Here is a 16,505-nt window from a genome sequence, read left to right on the forward strand (position 1 = left end):
CAAAATGCCTGTGAATGCTTTTTTGCTAACTCTTTAGTGTCAGAGGCGTTTTTGAAAGGCTGATATTTGTAAGATAATATTGTACAATGGCTAATAAAAGACAAGAAAAAAATACCATAATTTAAAATAAGGACATGGTGTTCTCCATGTTTTATTAGGCAGGGAATCTGCATTAAAGAACCCAACACTTTTACAATTGAGTAGAAGCTTTTTACAAGAAAAGGGATTTTACAAATCAGCTTTTACAATTGCCACCCATACCATCAATTACTTCATATTCTGGGGATTATCTATCTTTATAACATTTTTCAGCTGTACTTTGCCTACTGCAACAAAGCAAACTACTGGTATATTTTGAATAATAATATAACTGAATAATTTTGAAAAGCAAATAGATTGAACGCTGGGGTACAAGAGGTTGTGGGTCTGTGTGGATGACTGGAAGATTGCTTTCATTACTGTAGTTAAAACTTTCTGGGAAAGTCTGACTCCTCTCCTACTGATGATAGTGACTGAACAAGCTCTGATTTTATTGGAAACAGCATCAGGGCCCCATAAATCACTAGTACATTTTATCTAAATAATAAATAAGACTGAAAAATTCTCTGCCAACACTTGGGCAATCCTCAGATGAGGCGAGGATTGAAGCTGTGATAAAGTCTGGTTTGGGCTGGGTGCAAGGAATGTTTTAACATTATTATTTGTACTTTCTATAGAAAAGAGGTACCATTTCTATCATCCTTCTAATATGTCTCTGCTTCTAAAATTAGAATACAAATTAGGATTACACAATACCTGGCAGACTCATGGTAAGAGATGTGCTGCATAGTGATATGAATAGAAAATACCCAACTCATCTTACACAAGGTTTGTAAATCACTTGAAATAGCTTTTCCAGGAACATCCAGAAGTTTGCCATTAACACTTTTCTTAGCAAAGGCATAAGGGCCTGAAGATAATTCATTAAAGTCTGTAAAAGAGAAACAGGGCTTGCCACTGCTGTTCAAATTACCCAGCTTTTAACTGTAGCTATTAAAGCAGCAACTGCCACTGATGCTTCAAGAAAAGACGTCACTGCTCTTGCCCAAAGCTGCAGAGGTCAGGAGCAATTCACTGCCCTTGGAACAGTCTAACAAAAAGCAAAGTGGCCACTTTGAGAGTCAACATTCATACCTGGCCAGCAGAATGGTCACAGTGTAAGCCTCTCTTCTGCAGGTACTCCTTCAGCCCATTAGAACAAGCTTGGCTGATGCACTGCTACACACTACCTGTTAGAAAGAAATCTGATCAGCCTTGGGAAGAGCAGGATCAGCTCTTGCTGGGATGCAAACCAGGAATGGGCAGCAAAAACTTGCTCCAGAGGGCTCTGGATGTTACTTTTTCTCTGCTTGATGTTGCACTTCTCCAAACGGATTTCTCGGTCCCTTCTGAGCCGAGCTCCTTTGGGATCCTTCTCCATGGGAGCTCCGTTTATCTCAGTTCTCTGGGCCTGAAGAAAACTCCAGAGCTCGTCAGGATCTTGTTTCTCCTGTTTATTAGGATGTTATCACAGAACTTGGCAGGTCTCTCCAGACTTTCTGCACAAGTTCAGTTCACCATAACCTGCCTCACTTTGGCTCTGAAGGCACAAAATGGCCCTGAACCAGGCGGCTGTTTCATCTTTATATCCATTTTTACCCAATTAACAATAGACAGGTGAATTGTTTCTATAAATTAACAAATGAGTTTTCTATATCTACTTACACAATTAAAACTGTCACTGACTTTCAACCAATCACTCTTTGTGCTTCTAAAAACTGCAGAATCCTGGAGAAGAAGGAAGAAGGAGAGCTAAGAACTTACACCCTTTTCCCTCCATCTTTACTCCATCTATTAAACCCTCTAAAATCTCTATTTTTCACTTCAGTGACATCCTAAACATTCTACTACTTTCTACTTAATTTTTATCAATCCTGGTTTACCCAGGGATATTTGGAAGCCTTTCTATCAGTGATAGACAAGATTAATGTCTTTTTGGAGAACAGGACAGACAGAGAAATGTCTCTCCATTTCTGGATTCCTACACTGGAGAGATCTGCAAAATCACTGGAACTTGACTGCAAAGGGCCTTGAGGAAGCTTTCAAAGAAATGGAATGTCTCATTTCATGGTTCAGCCCATGCCATTAGTAGAATAGTATTCACTTCATCCTAATATCTAGAAAATCAAGAATTTCCCATTCCTGATAAATCCGTAGGTTGACAAATAAAGTCGGATAATCCTACTGAGGAATAACAGCCAACCAGCCATGTACAAAGTTCCATTTTAAACTCGCTTCTTGTGAGTCTTGTTTGAGCTTGTGAAGGTAGTTTGGGCTTTGACAGCCAAGATCTGGAGAGAAATAGTGCTCATGTAATTTATTCCAGGACACCATGCCTCATTCTTCTGCCAGCCAGCAACGACAAAAAGGACATAAAGCTGGAGGTCATCATATTTTGAAGTGATTTTTTTAGTGCTCAGCAGGCAAAAGGCTGATTTCAATTTTTTCTATAAATGTAGACAGAAGAGCCACTGTATTTTCATGGGCTTTAGACTGTTACTTACAAACTAGTGAACCTGAAATTCTCTGGTGCTGCTCTATCAAAATGCCAGCTCTGCAAGACCTGGCACATTCACTGTGTATACTCCAATTTTTTGTGTTCCTGAAATTTTTGGCCTTGTACACCATCTGCTATTTCAATGGTCTGTCTGCCACAGTAAAGCCTCATAACTTTTTGTGGTTTCTCAATGCTGTACTTTCTGCATAACCCTGAGCTTATCTGTCACTCAGATTATTCAATGATTTTGCAATTCTAGAACCTTAAACTCTGTCTTAAAGTGGAAAATTTTTCCATTTTTTTTCATCAGCTTGAATAATGTTGCTTATCATGCACAAACAGCACACAAACAGCAAGACTCCATGGTAATAATTGCATCTCAGCAGAACTCCTTGTAGGTTTACAATTAGTACATCAGGCTTTGTTTCCAGGCTGCAGATTTTGTAGCCTAAACATCTACAGACGCTGTCCAAACCACAGCAGCACGGGGTACAGTATCAACAGGCAGCTCCTGCCAGCACTGTATGGCTCACATCTACTGTTACAGATACTATAAAGAATATCTTAGATCTCTGTTTCAGGTATAAAGTTACATCAGACATAACACAACCCAGAAAATGCCTCACCTGTGCCCAAAAGAAGGGCTGACTTCACTACACAAGCTTCCCATATATTCACCACAAGCTCGTGCTCATGGGGTATTCTGTCAGTGGTGTTGGTGCTGGTTTTTGCTGGGCTAGAGTTACATTTTTCCCCATGGTAGCTGTGCTCTGGCTGTGTGCAGGCAGCAGTGCTGGTGACACAGGGATGTCTTGTTCCTCTGGCCCTGGCCCCAGCCCAGCAGCGAGGGGCTGGGAGGGGACACAGCCAGGACACTGAGCCCAAGTGACCCAAGGGATGTCCCAGAGCCTGTGGGGCCGTGCCCAGCACACAGAGCCAGGGGAGGAGAGGGACATTCCAGGGACACTCAGAGTCATGGAGTTTTGTCTTCCCATGTCACCATTACATGGGATGGGCCCTGCTCTCCTGGGGATGGATGAACACCTGCCCAACCATGGGAAGTAGGGAATGAAATAGGAATAGGCAGATCCATCAGGCCAATGCATGGCTCTGAGGTTGGTCTCAGTGGAAAAATGTAGGGGTTGTTGACCATGGGAAGATGTACTCAACAGCTGCTCTGCTCTGACACCTGACTGGGTGCACCAGTTTCAGGGTGGAAAAGGAGCTCCAGCACAGGGGCTAGCAGGCTCATTGACAGAGCTTTAAACCAGCTTGGAAGAGGGAAAGGGACATAACCAGACTCACCAGTGCCAAGGGATGGGATGCTGTGCCAAAACTCGAAATGATCGCTTACAGATCCCTCAATCTGCCTCACAAGGTGCTGGATACAAAGTACCACACCTCAAATGTTTCTGGACTAATGCACACAGTAGCAGGGACAAACAAGAGCAGCTCCTGGCTTTGGCCCAGTCCTGGAGTCTGACATCATTGCATGAGTGAAACCTGGAGTGATGAGTCCTGTGCCTGGAATTCCCTGTTGGATGCTCACAGGCTCTTCAGGTGGGAGAGGCAGGCCAGAAGAGGCAGAGGGGAGGCGCTGTGTGGAATAGAAGGGCTCGGATGTATGGAGCTCAGAGGTGGGAAGGACACAGTTGAGAGCCTCTGGATAAAATCGAGGAGCAAACCGAGTAACAGGGATGTCATTGTGGGAGCCTTCTACCGACCTCCTATGCAGGACAATGACACTGACAAATTTTCCTTTGAGCTCATCCAAGTCAACTCTTTGTGTCCTCATGGGGGATTTCTAATCTCCGCCAGAAATTAACTGGTACAACCCACGCCAGAAAATTCCTAAAAATCCTGGATGACAACTTTATGGAACAGGTCCTGAGGAAGCCGACTCGGAAAGATGCCCTCATTGACCTGCTGCTTGTCAACAGAGAGGATCTTGTGAGCAAAGAGGGGATTGGGGCTGTCTTGGCCACAGTAACCATGAAGTGATTGAGTTTAAAATCTGTGTTGACAGGAGGAAAAGTGCCAGCAGAATTTCAACCCTAGGCACGAGGAGAGCAGACTTCAGGCAGTTCAGGGAATTAGTCAGCAAGGTCCCCTGGGAATATATTTTTGCAGGTGCTGGGGTCCATCAGTGCTGGTCATGGTTTTTAAAGATCACCTCCCAAGTGCACAGTGACTCCCAAATGCTGGAAGTCAGGCTGGTGAGGCAGAACAGGAATCATCTCCTGGAAATAAGGCAAAACAGGAAGGTGCATGTCCAGTGGAAGCAAGGCCAGGAGACACGGGAAGAATACAGATATGTTGCTTGCCACTGTAGGGGTAAAATTCACAAGGCCAAAGCTCAACTAGAGTTGAAGCTGACAGAACTGTAGGAGACAATGAAAAGGAGTTTTTTCAAATAGAATAATGACAAGAGGCAGTGTAGAAATAACACCAGCCCGTTCCAGGATGAGGATGGTCACCTCACAAACAGGGACATGGACAAGGCAGAGCTGTTTAACACATTCTTTGCAACACGGGTGATGGACCAAGGGGGTCTCAGTGCCTTGAGCTGGAGGACCATGGCTGAGAGAATGCTCAATTCCCAGCTGACCCTGAAACTGTGGAGGATCTGCTGCTCCAGTTGGATCCCTACAAATCCATGGGGCCTGACTGGATTCATCCAAGAATCCACAAAGAACAGATGATGTCATCACACTGTGATTTTTGAGCAATGCTGGGAATCCCAGCTAACTGGAAGCTGGCAAATGTTGTCCCAGTTTTCAAGAAGGGAGAGAAAGAGGACCCTGGAAACGAAAGCTGTCAGTGCCTGGCAGTGCTATGGAGAAGATTATTCTGGGAGGCATTGAAAAACACCTGAAAGAATGCAGTTGTTGGTCACAGCCAGCACAGCTTTGTGAGAGAGAAGTCCTGCTTATCAAACCTTTTATGACAAGGTAGCCCACCAAGCTGGTCAAGGGAAGCCTGTTGATGCCATCTTTCTGCATTGCAGTAAATCTGAAATTTTGATGCTGTCTCTCCCAGGATCCTTCTGGACAAAATGTCCATCCCACAAACACGTTATGGGATGGGAGAACAACCGGCTCACGGGTCAGGTACAAAGGGTGACAGTCAGTGGGGTCACTGACAGACATCAGACTGGTGACCTGTCACAAGTGGGGCTCCATCCTCAGCCCTGTGTTCTTCAACATCTTCATAAATGACTTGGATGAAGGACTGGAAGGGATACCGAGCAAATTTACAGATGATCCAAAGCTGGGAGGAGCTGCTGACTCTGCTGGAGGCAGGGAGGCCTTGCAGAGAGACCTCGACAGATTGGAGGACTGGGTAATCATCAAACATATGAAGTTCACCAGGGGAAAGTGTTGGATTCTGAAGCTGGCACAGGGCAACCATCTCTCCTCTGTGGTGACCAGTGACAGGACCCAGACAAACAGCCTGAAGCTGTGCCAGGGGAAGTTTAGGATGAGTTTTAGAAAAAGGCTCTTGACGCAGAAGGTGGCTGGGGACTGGAACAGGATCCCCAGGGGAGTGGCCAGAGCCCCAAGCCTGACAGACCTCAAGAAGCGTTTGGACAATGCTCTCAGGCACTCTTGGGGAAGTGTGTCCTGTGCAGGACCAGGAGCTGGACTTGATGATCTTTAAGGATCCCTTCCAACTCAGCTTACTCTATGATTCTATGTGAAACCCTTGCTTTTATCGGCTTGTGTGCACAACTTCTATTTTATTTATTAAACTGCCTTTATCTGAGTCTGTAAGCTTCCTCACTTTCTTCTGATTCTCTCCCCCATCCCACCAGCAGTTAGGAGTGAGCAGCTGAGTGGGGCTTTGTTACCAGCTGGGGTTAAACCACGACAGTAGTTTACAAAAAGAGAGAGAAATAATAGAAAAGTATCTGCAATGTTTCAGGAAATTTTACATGCAAGAATTGCCTTCCTCTCTGACTTCTCATACTGTTATGACTCATAGAATAACTTTCTGAAGAGCTCCATTCCACAGATGAACACCTTTTCTAGCATGCGTGCTCGCTTGATAATGTTCTGAGAGTCCTGGGAGAAGGTCAAGAAGCCAGCTCTTACATCATTAGCTATGAAAAGACTTATATATCAATTCCCCATCATAAATGCATAATATTTTAATAATCTTTTAAAATCAGAATTGTGACAAGCATTTTTAATAAAATATCAACAATCCAGCAGGGTGACAAAATGTTTAAAATGACAGACCGCTTTTTGTGTAGGAAGAGTAGAAATGAAAATTTTCATCTCTGTCTTTACCAAGTGATGTGGCAGGTTTTAGCCAGTCAAGGTTTAAAGCAATGAAATTCTATATAGTAACAGGGTTTCTCTGTGTACTGGTTCAAGTGTGTCAAAGTTATTCCACCTGTGTTTCTCTCTCAGTTTTATTTACTGCTTAGTTTTGATTGCCTCTTTTAATTGCTTTTCCTCCAACAGTTCATTTCTGTGCATTCCATAACAAATTTAGATGTTCTAGCTTTTTGAGCATCTGTATTTTCGGGTCATCCTGAAGGATTTCCACACTGTTTCACTCTGTTTATTAAACAGAACACTCTGATGAAGTCAGGAATATTTTACTATTTAAATCACACATTTGCAGAGTTTGCCTTCAGAGCTGCAAAACTTTTATGCTGTTCCCAGCTGATGGTTTTCCCTGCGACCGTAACCTTGGAGTTCTGATGGAAACTTAACGAAAGAGCGATCACTAGTAATTTGAAAAGGCTGAAGCCTAAAGCAGCTGCCAAGAGTGATACAATGCCACCACAGAGCCTCTTGGATGAATCAGCAAAACCCACATATGCATCTATAGGGGCTGTTGCACGAGCCAGGAGCAGGCACTTGTGCCCATAGGTGCTGTGGGAGCAGCGGATTCCCTGTCCAATGAGGTGGAATGCTCCGCGGGCACATGGTTTACGCTGCTCAAAATAACTTGGGACCTGCAAACTGACAAATGCTATTGCTCCGGTGGTGACAGGTTGTCCAGCTCCTTCCAGCCATCCTCACAATAACCAAGGTTAACTTCCTTCACTCTTTATGGACTCCTCCTAGCTGTTTCTGTTCCTGAGGACTCGGAGGATCCCCTCGCTTCCTTAACTTTAATCTCACACTTCTGGATAACTGTCAGCGCTACTCACTGCCAGGGCTGGGCAGCAGCAGCAGCTGGAGGAATTAAAAAAAGGTAATCCCTCAATTTCAGATTGGTCTACGTTTTGGTTTTGCAGAGTGTAGCAGAAGGGTTTGATAAGATATATATTTGAATGCTAATTTTAGCTGCTAAGGCGTATACAGGGAACAGATACCTTTTAAACTGACTTAGATTGTGCTGAGGTACGTGCATTGCAGTGAAAGAGAAAAGGTGTTCTGTGGAATTATAAAGGACCTGAATGGCATTGGTGGGGTTCTCAAAATCCCTCAGAGCCACTCTGACTCCTCTAAAGAGTCAACAAGATTCTAATGACCTGAAAAGTTCCTTGCTGGGATACTTCCCTCTTCCTGCTCATCTTCCCTTCATGAAATAATGGAGGAGTGAAATATTTCCATTCTTGTATTCAGCCTTAAACCAAGATGCCGTAATATGGAATTCCTTCTTAAGCAAAATCAAACCTAATTTAATGTGACCCCCCCCATAGTTAAATGCTTTCTATTTATTTAATTATTTATTCTGTCATGTAAAATGACCCCTGTGGCTATATTTAGTGCAGGGAGATCTGCTCTCTGGATTAATGTACACAACAGCTGCAGAAACAGTCCTGCTAGAAGGGCATAGCTCTCACCCTTGAGCTCTCACTATCTCCTCTGCTCTCTTTCTCTCTCTCAGAAAAGTATTTGACTGTCAGTAGCAAATGTTTGGCCCAATATATTGCAACATTAAGCAGTAATCAGAAGCTCATGTTAAGTTTTACCAAATAATACATCAACAATTGACAGAGAACAGAGAGGTTCCTGAGCATATGTTACTAGAACATTACACAGATCGTGCTAAAGACACTGATTACTTTATCAGCAGTTTTGTTTTGGTCATTGGGTTTACATTTGTGAAGATGCTCTAGAGTTTAAGAGTGAAAACAAAACCAGCAAGTTTTAATGGAACAATTTCATAAACCTCAACTCTGCTCTTTTCCCTCTCCTACACCACCTGAAGGTTCCTAAGGTCAGGATATCTCTCTAGTTTTGTCTGTCTTTAATTTGTTTGTTTTTTAACTTTCAGAAACAGCTAACAAAATTAAACAGCAATAGCAAGTGTGGTCATTCCTGTAGCTGAGCAGAGTAATATTTACATATAAAAAAAAAATTATAGTCAATTCTGGAGTTAGGTCTTGTACATGGCAGAGTGTATCAAGCACAAAGGGGAACTGTGTGCTCTGTGCTGGTTTTTATTCCTGTGCATTCTTTAGAGATTTTACAGCAGGTCTTGCTGTGGTACTGAAGGAATCCTTTCTTATCAACAGCTGATAACAATTAGTAGTCTAGGCATGTTTGCACATAGATATTACATTAAGATTTTTTTTTTTTTAAATGTACACAATACCATAAAGGCAATTGGCAACCTCAATTGTAATCTAAACCATGGGGTGGGGGGAAAGAAAAACAAGAAACCATTTTACTTTTCTGTTTAAAACTTAACTGGGTTAGTGCTTGCTTTCATAAACAGGAATATTGGACAGGAAAATTATTCCTGTAGAATAGAAATCTCATCTAAACATTGCAGTTTGAAAATATGATTAAAATACAAAGGCTTTTATGTTACAATGTTGTTAGAGACTGTTGAAAAAACATCAAAAAGACAGAACAGTGGACAAAAAGAAAGGCACAACTGAAAAAGCTGAGGAGCTGCACTGCTCCCACATCCTGCCAGCAGGACTCACAGAAATGACTGAAATCATTTGGCTCACAACCCATGAAAATGGATTTGCAGTTTTAACCATGAGAAAAGGTGTGCAGGGTGCTGTGTCTGTGTTTGAACCAGGATAAATGAATATTGGTGCCTGTTAGTTATATTTTCATTGAGGAATTCCCTATGTACATTCAGCACCAAATTGTGCATCCCTGCTGCAACTGTTTTGGCTTTTCATATAAACTTTTCTCCTATGGGCAATCCTTGAAGGAAAGAGGGTTGTATACATTACTTAAATCAATAAAAACTTGTTCTACACTGTGAGCACTTGAAGTACACTCAGAACTTGTCCTGATATCTGAGGCCTGGCTGCAGGTCAGCGGGAGAGGAGGATGCAGAAGCATCCCAGGCAGGCCTCAAAAGAGCCATCACCTGTCCTCCTTTCTCAATTTCTAATTTAAAAATCAGCTGAAAATGTATTTGTTTCATTGAGATGTTTCTTCAAGATACTGTTTGCCTTGCAGTTCATGGAGATTCACTGAGGAGGAAAAGGGAACTTGAGACATGGGATAAAGGGTCTCAGTTCTCATTTTGAGAATTGTTGAGGGACAGTATTAATTAATGAAATAAGGAAGACTTTTTGTGATCAGAGTGAAAAATAAAAGGCCTTTTCATTATATGAGAGTATAAAAGAAATGTTGAAAAAGTTAGAGGGCACTTAATGTGCTTTTCCCTTGAAACAGAGTTGGGTATTTCCTCCTGCTCAGGGTGCCCAATACTGTAACAGTGAGGTCATGGGCCAGGGCACGACTCCAAGTGCACACAGGGCTCTTGCAGAGTCTGCCACAGAGTAACTTGGGGAGAGGATTTATCCCATCCCATTTCTGAGGGATTTTGTTTCCATGAGAAGTTGTTACACTCCTGAGCCTGGAGATTATCCATTTTCCATATTTAATTACATTACTTGGAACTGGGAGTTCAGTTATCTGACTCATTACAGGGAATGGAAATCAAAGCCACTCAAGTGTCTAAAACAGAAAAGTAAACCACCCTCCTGCACACAGTTTTCTAAACACTGTTTTAAAGATCTCTCAAACACACGCCCCCAAGCACACAGAGGTGCTAACCTAAGTCCTCTACCCCAGCCTAACCCTTCCTGTGTCTGGAGGCTCAGAGCTGTCTTGCAGCAGCCACAGCTTGTCAACATTGTCACCAGAATCGGTGACAATGGCATCTGCTAAGTGAGAATTCCTGCAGGCACACCAGAATGCCACTGTGATCATCCACTGTCTGCAAGGCAGATGTGTCAACCCTTGCCTTCTTCTTCATACAGTTGGAACAGCCCCATAAATGTTAAACTCGCCGTGGGTAAATGCAATTTATGTGCAATTAAATTAATCATGAAGCAGATATGGCCGCTAGTATTTGCTAATTTTTCTGGTTTCCACACTGAGGTGCTGGGCATGCAGAGTGTTGCTGTGTAAAGCCCACAAAGGTGCCTCTCTGCAGAGCAGAAGCAGCAGTTTGCTTGGCTGGGGTTGCACACAAAAGCACTCCCAACACAAGTAATGGAGCTTGAAAAGCTGAGACAGGAACAACATGCACTGACTGAAATTTCTCCTTTTGACTTTTGAAAGCCAAAGCAGATGTTCCAGTGCTTCTTGCATTAAATCTGCTAATTGTATATAACCTGTTTATTCTGTCACAGAAGGAGAATTTGAAAAATTATCTTTAGTGCATCATGCATTAGAAGCTGTTCTCACCAAATAAAACAGAGATACATCAGGTATATCTGGGATTCCTTTAAGCTTGCTGAGATTTCACTGGTGCTGTTTCTGTAGGAAAAGCTCAGATTCCTTCAGTGGTGACTCAGGAATGAGTCTAAGAAAACTCAGACAAGAAGAAATTCAAGTGTTTGGAGTCACACTCTGCAAGACCCTTGTGGCACATATTTCCTCCCTTCCATGTAAAGATTTTCAGGTCAAGCCACTGCCAAAACAAACTGTGGAAACCAATTCTACCTTTGTGAATATTTAATCCTAAAGATCACTTGGCTAATAAGAGAACATTGCCATAACTATAGGCTCTTGGAAACTCAAAGCTTGTTCAATTAGTTGCCTAATAGAAACTGAATTAGCAGAGTGAAGAAATTCATGGAGTCAGTTTTGTTCGTGCCATGCTCTGGTGCCTTTCAAGACAGCAGGTGCCCAAGGTCAGTGCAGCTGGTGTCCCAGGAAAGCCAAAAATGCTGCCCTCACACTGTGGTTTGGGGCTGTAGGTAATGAGCCAGTGAAGAATAGAGACCCACAGGCTGCTGCTGGCCCCATTTCCCCCCCAAAGAACAGCAATTAAAGACATTACCTGTAACCAGCAATGCAAGTCCTGCCCTTGATACAGCTTCATCACAATGCTTTTCCAGTCAGCAAAATGATTGGTGCTTTCACTGCCACCACAGATTGCTGTCTACTGTGTTTTGACTGGTTTGTTCTTCTTACTGCCTGCTCAACACAGTTATCTGCACTTATCTGCTCAGCAGAGATATCTGCAATTACAATTAGCACAGTTCTTTGGGGGGAAAAAAACCCCAACACAACAAACTGGGCATTTCTCAAGGCAAAAGCAAGGCAGAAATAATAACTGTAATGGGATTGCTTGGTAGCCTCACAGCAACACCCACTGAAACTTAACATTTTCCATTAAATTAAAAATATCAAATAATTCAAAATATTTTAAGACTTCGGTAGACAATCGCTGCCTTAAAGTGCTACATTTGACTAGAACCCAACTACTTCATTCCTAAAAATAGAATAAAAAGTCATCTTCTACAAGCTGAAAATAGAGAAGAGTTCAATTTAAAATTCTGACCCTGGGTAAGCTCTAAAGAAAAGTGAGTGGCCCTTTGAGTATTGAGAATTTGGCATCAGATTTGTTCTCATTAATATCTTGTTTTCCAATTCTAGAAGAACTCTGCTCCCTTCTACCTCTTCTGCTCCAGTGGGCAGAAGGAAGTAAGTTGTTCCAGGTTCTTAGCTGGGGAACTGTTTGTTTTCCTCCCTTTGCTATCAGACAATGGTTTCCTCACTAGGATTTTTCAAGCTAGAATTACAAAACTATTTTGCCTAAACAGATCTTTGAGAGTAGCTCCTGATGTTGCTGCAATACTCCCTTAGCAAATTAGCAGAAATTATTTCTTTAATGTTTCAATGCTTTCAATTCATCAAAAGATGAATAGAAGACATGCAAGAACAAAGTCTCAAATAACCAGACTGAACACACAGTTGCTTTACTATGGTTTCCTGCAGAAAAGCTACACTGTGATTAACAACCTCTGTTGAAACAGACACAGCAACAGAGGAAAATGAAACCCTGAATAGTCTCAATATAATTTTCATATACTCTTTAGACAAAAACATTCCAGGAGTTCTTCAAGTTCATTTGACTTCAGGTTTTGATCACACAATATTCCTTCCCTACTTGGAGCATGTGTTGTTCTCTAAAGATCTGCATCACCTTTTTTCAGCTCTGATGATCTTTCCAGACACTGAGATGAAGATGTGACATTCTGAAATGCTGCAGAAAGAGTGGCCAAGAAATGCAGCAAGCTCAATTTTGCCACCTTGTAAAATCCATACTTCTCTAGACACATAAAATACAGCCTTCCACTGTGTCCTGTAAAGCTACAAAGAGCTGGATGTTCTAATTCAGCCAGAGCCACATGTGGAGAGGTTCTAGGGCTGCAGTTCATTCATGGGACAGGTCTGTCTTCCAGGCTGTAAACTCCTTATGTTAAATGTATTTAAACTCTTGGGAGCTGAAACTAGCTTTAGCTGTGACCTTTCCAGCACATAATCTGTGATCAGCACATAAACAAGCTGAGAGAGGCCCTGAAACACGTTCAGCTGCACTGAGGTGGCACAGCTGCCCAAGGAGTGAAAGCTGAGCAAGCAAAAGCAGTTTCCACTGAGCAGGAACCTTAAACCTCATGGAGGCCTCTTTGTACTCTTAAGAGGTTAAATTATAAACTCTGTCCAGTCATGAAACAGCTCATGATATTATCTCGTGTGGTCTTCCCAAATCAATGTTCTCTATGTGCCACAGATAATTTAATTCCAAGTGTTCAATTAGTATCACAGTCCCTGGCTCAGCTGCAGGGACTGGACAGGGTGCTTAAAAGCCTACAGTTTATATTCAAAATATATTAAATATGGCATTTTATTCCTCATTCTTTGTACAGGTACAAATTTAGAAATATTTTGATTGGGTGCCTCTGTAGTCTTAGTGATTTTCTTTGTCCCATATTATGAAAATAAAAGCAACAAATCTAAAATGCCCAAAATTTACATAAGGAAAAGGATTTCAGTATAAAAAATGTGCCTCAAGCAGAGGGATTAAGGTCTCAAAATGCACATCTGATTATGATAGCTCTATGTTCATTCATTGAAGAAGAATATAAACAGCTTAAGTTGAAACCTTCCTTTTTGTAAATAAAGAACGAGGGCTGGCACTCACACTCCAGGGAGAAATACTGCAATATGAGACATTACCACTTCATTTGTTCTTAACCAGCCCTTTTCCAGGGACAATTGTCCCACTAGAAAATCCCAAAGCCTTTCAAAGCAGAGATACCTTTTTAATTTCTCTGTCCCTGGTAACTTCAGCTGTTGCACAAGGCTGTGAATGGAGATGGCCAACGCCAGGGCATGGATGTTCTCTCGATGCCACGACAGGAGCAGAACCCTCTGCAGTGTGATAAACCAGTGTGAGGGCAGAAATACCTGAAACTGCAGCAGGATTTGCCACACCATAAATGAAGGAGGAGGGAGATAATGAGCACTGCACAATCTGAGAGACAGATCCAGTAAACAGCCACGCTCTTGTTTCAGTATCTGTGAGGAATCAGCTCTCTGAACGGGGTAAAGAGCAGATATTTGTCTTCCTATTACAGGTACCAAAAGGGATGCTTTAGCTTTGCTGATCAGGTGTGCAGGTCAAGTAAGGGCTTCCTGATGCTCTCATCTCTTGTGGTACAGTTTTTCAGAATCAGGATGACCTAAGAACATGATTCTGAAAGCTCTGTAGTACAAATTATGTTTCCATCAAATAATGACATAGTTCTCTACTTACTTTAAATAAATAATGACATAGTTCTCTACTTACTTTAAACAGCTTATTAGAAATAATACTGGATTTAGGAAGCTAAGGAGCACCATTATAGCTTCCTATAATGCATTAAAAATTGTCATTATAGAATATTTTAGTTCTTTCTCCTTCCTCCTCACATCCCTCTTACGATTTTGAGGGTTCATTTACTTACTACTTCAGTGCTTTCAAGCTAAATTTACTTCACTTTAAAGTACTGTTATTCTCAACAACTTTCAGTCCCTGAAATAGCCAATAATTAATCTATCCCATGAGATTGTTTCTTAGCTAAGAAACACACATCAGCAATGATGAAGACTTGACATTCAAACTCAGTTAATAGCTCTGTAGCTGAAGTTTTGCCTTGCACAGAGTAGGAAATACCACACTTAATTTATGTGAGGCTACTGACAGCAGAAAGTGATGGAAGATGAACTTCACTGGGTAAAAGCAACAGTGTCTGGCAGGATGTGCAGAAGCAGGCCTTTAACACACGGCCATCCTTATGCTTCAAATATTACAAGTACTTGCAAGTATTCAGCACACAGATGCAGTTTGAAAATGTTGTGTTCTGCTTTTCAGAAGCCTGTCATTGTGTTCAATCCAAAAAATTGCTATTGATAAGGCGTGGTCCTATTTGTCCTTTCTGTTGGCAGCATGCAAGACGACAGTTTAGAAACCTCAACTTCAATATCTCAGCTTCTGAGAGAGAGTTATTTAGCAGAAACTAAGCATCAAGGGAAGAGTGAAAGGAGCAGATCAGAGCCAGTTTCTCATAATTTCCACTATGGCAATGCTTCTGGTGATTCAGATGAGGTAGCTGCCCAAGATGACCTCCCAGATCTCTCAGCCTTTTTGAGCCAAGAAGAGCTTGATGAAAGTGTAAACCTGGCAAGACAAGCTATTGATCAGAATCCACTGGAAACTAAACAGGATGAGCTTCAGGCACATTCGCAGCGCCCCCCAGATCAGCTGAACAACGCGGGAAAACACAAACAAATGGCCCAGTCTACAGCTTTGAAAACATCAGACAATGGCCTGCACTCCAACTTCTGTCAGGAACATGTCAGAAATACAAGGGGGTCCAAAGGGAGCTCTCAAGATCTAAAGAAACACCACCTCCCTTCTGAGTCAGAATCCAAAAAGGAATTCCTGAACAAGGCAGCAGATTTCATTGAGGAGCTCTCGTCGCTTTTCAAAGCTCACAACTCTGAAAGAATACGACCCCGAACATGCAAAAACTACAAGAGCAAAATCGATTCTAAGAACAAGTCTGCTCAAAAAGGTAGCTCCAGCCTGTCTCTCACGTCAGAAAACAGAGAAAGGCTTTCCATTCCAACACCTCAAGACTTGGAAAACAAAGCAGAGAAAACTTTTGAACAAACAGATGATCAACGGGCCGCAAACCTGGAATCCATCGCTCAATTAACAAGCGCAGAGCTGAAAACAGAGTCAGAATCTGCATCTGTATATTCTGATGAGCCCCTTGGACAACCACCACGCTTTACTCAGAAACTGAAGAGCAGGGAGGTTCCTGAAGGATCCAAAGTGCAATTGGACTGCATTGTGGTAGGAATCCCAGCACCTGAAGTCAGGTAAACATATTCTACACTTGTCATTTTGTATTTCTGTAATGCTAGGTGTGTGCAGGTGGGAAATCCTTGGTTGGGAAGAACATTATTTCTACTATTTCTACTATTATTTCTACTTCAATCTAAACCCACTGCTTGAATTAACACTTTTGAGCCGTTCCCTTGGTGGAGCTTATGCCATTAAAAATGTTGTATTGTGTTCAGCCCTGAAACTCGTAGAGGAGTCTGACTAAAAGAGAAAACAGTGCCAGAAATTCAGGGGGTTTTTAACAGAAAACAAGCAGGAAATATAATCCCCTAAGATATTCACTGTCTGAACACTTCTCTTGCTT

The 16,505-nt window shown here is 42.2% G+C and overlaps 2 protein-coding genes across 13 annotated transcripts in view; one reads left to right on the plus strand and one right to left on the minus strand.

The window, feature by feature from the left end:
* HERC4 (HECT and RLD domain containing E3 ubiquitin protein ligase 4) overlaps window positions 1-16,505 on the minus strand; it is a 98,136-nt gene that overhangs the window by 42,282 nt on the left and 39,349 nt on the right. For 4 of the 7 annotated variants that reach the window (XM_086900062.1, XM_086900061.1, XM_086900063.1 and 1 more), the window contains one exon: window positions 1,174-1,268. The gene's annotated coding sequence lies outside the window, so the exon portion shown is untranslated. Of the gene's footprint in view, window positions 1-1,173; window positions 1,269-1,743; window positions 1,807-11,803; window positions 11,908-16,505 lie in introns of those variants that run through there. The other 3 variants (XM_086900060.1, XM_086900066.1, XM_086900065.1) reach the window with 2 other exon arrangements.
* MYPN (myopalladin) overlaps window positions 1-16,505 on the plus strand; it is a 68,200-nt gene that overhangs the window by 12,263 nt on the left and 39,432 nt on the right. For 4 of the 6 annotated variants that reach the window (XM_086900055.1, XM_086900054.1, XM_086900057.1 and 1 more), the window contains one exon: window positions 15,238-16,176. In XM_086900055.1, the coding sequence (XP_086756181.1) occupies window positions 15,239-16,176 (938 nt within the window). In that variant the 5' untranslated portion in view covers window position 15,238. Of the gene's footprint in view, window positions 1-7,194; window positions 7,787-15,237; window positions 16,177-16,505 lie in introns of those variants that run through there. The other 2 variants (XM_086900056.1, XM_023930179.2) reach the window with 2 other exon arrangements.

The sequence above is a fragment of the Cyanistes caeruleus genome, chromosome 8 (assembly GCF_971803275.1).
Source record: "Cyanistes caeruleus chromosome 8, bCyaCae1.hap1.1, whole genome shotgun sequence".
In the NCBI taxonomy this organism is placed as follows: Eukaryota; Metazoa; Chordata; class Aves; order Passeriformes; family Paridae; genus Cyanistes; species Cyanistes caeruleus.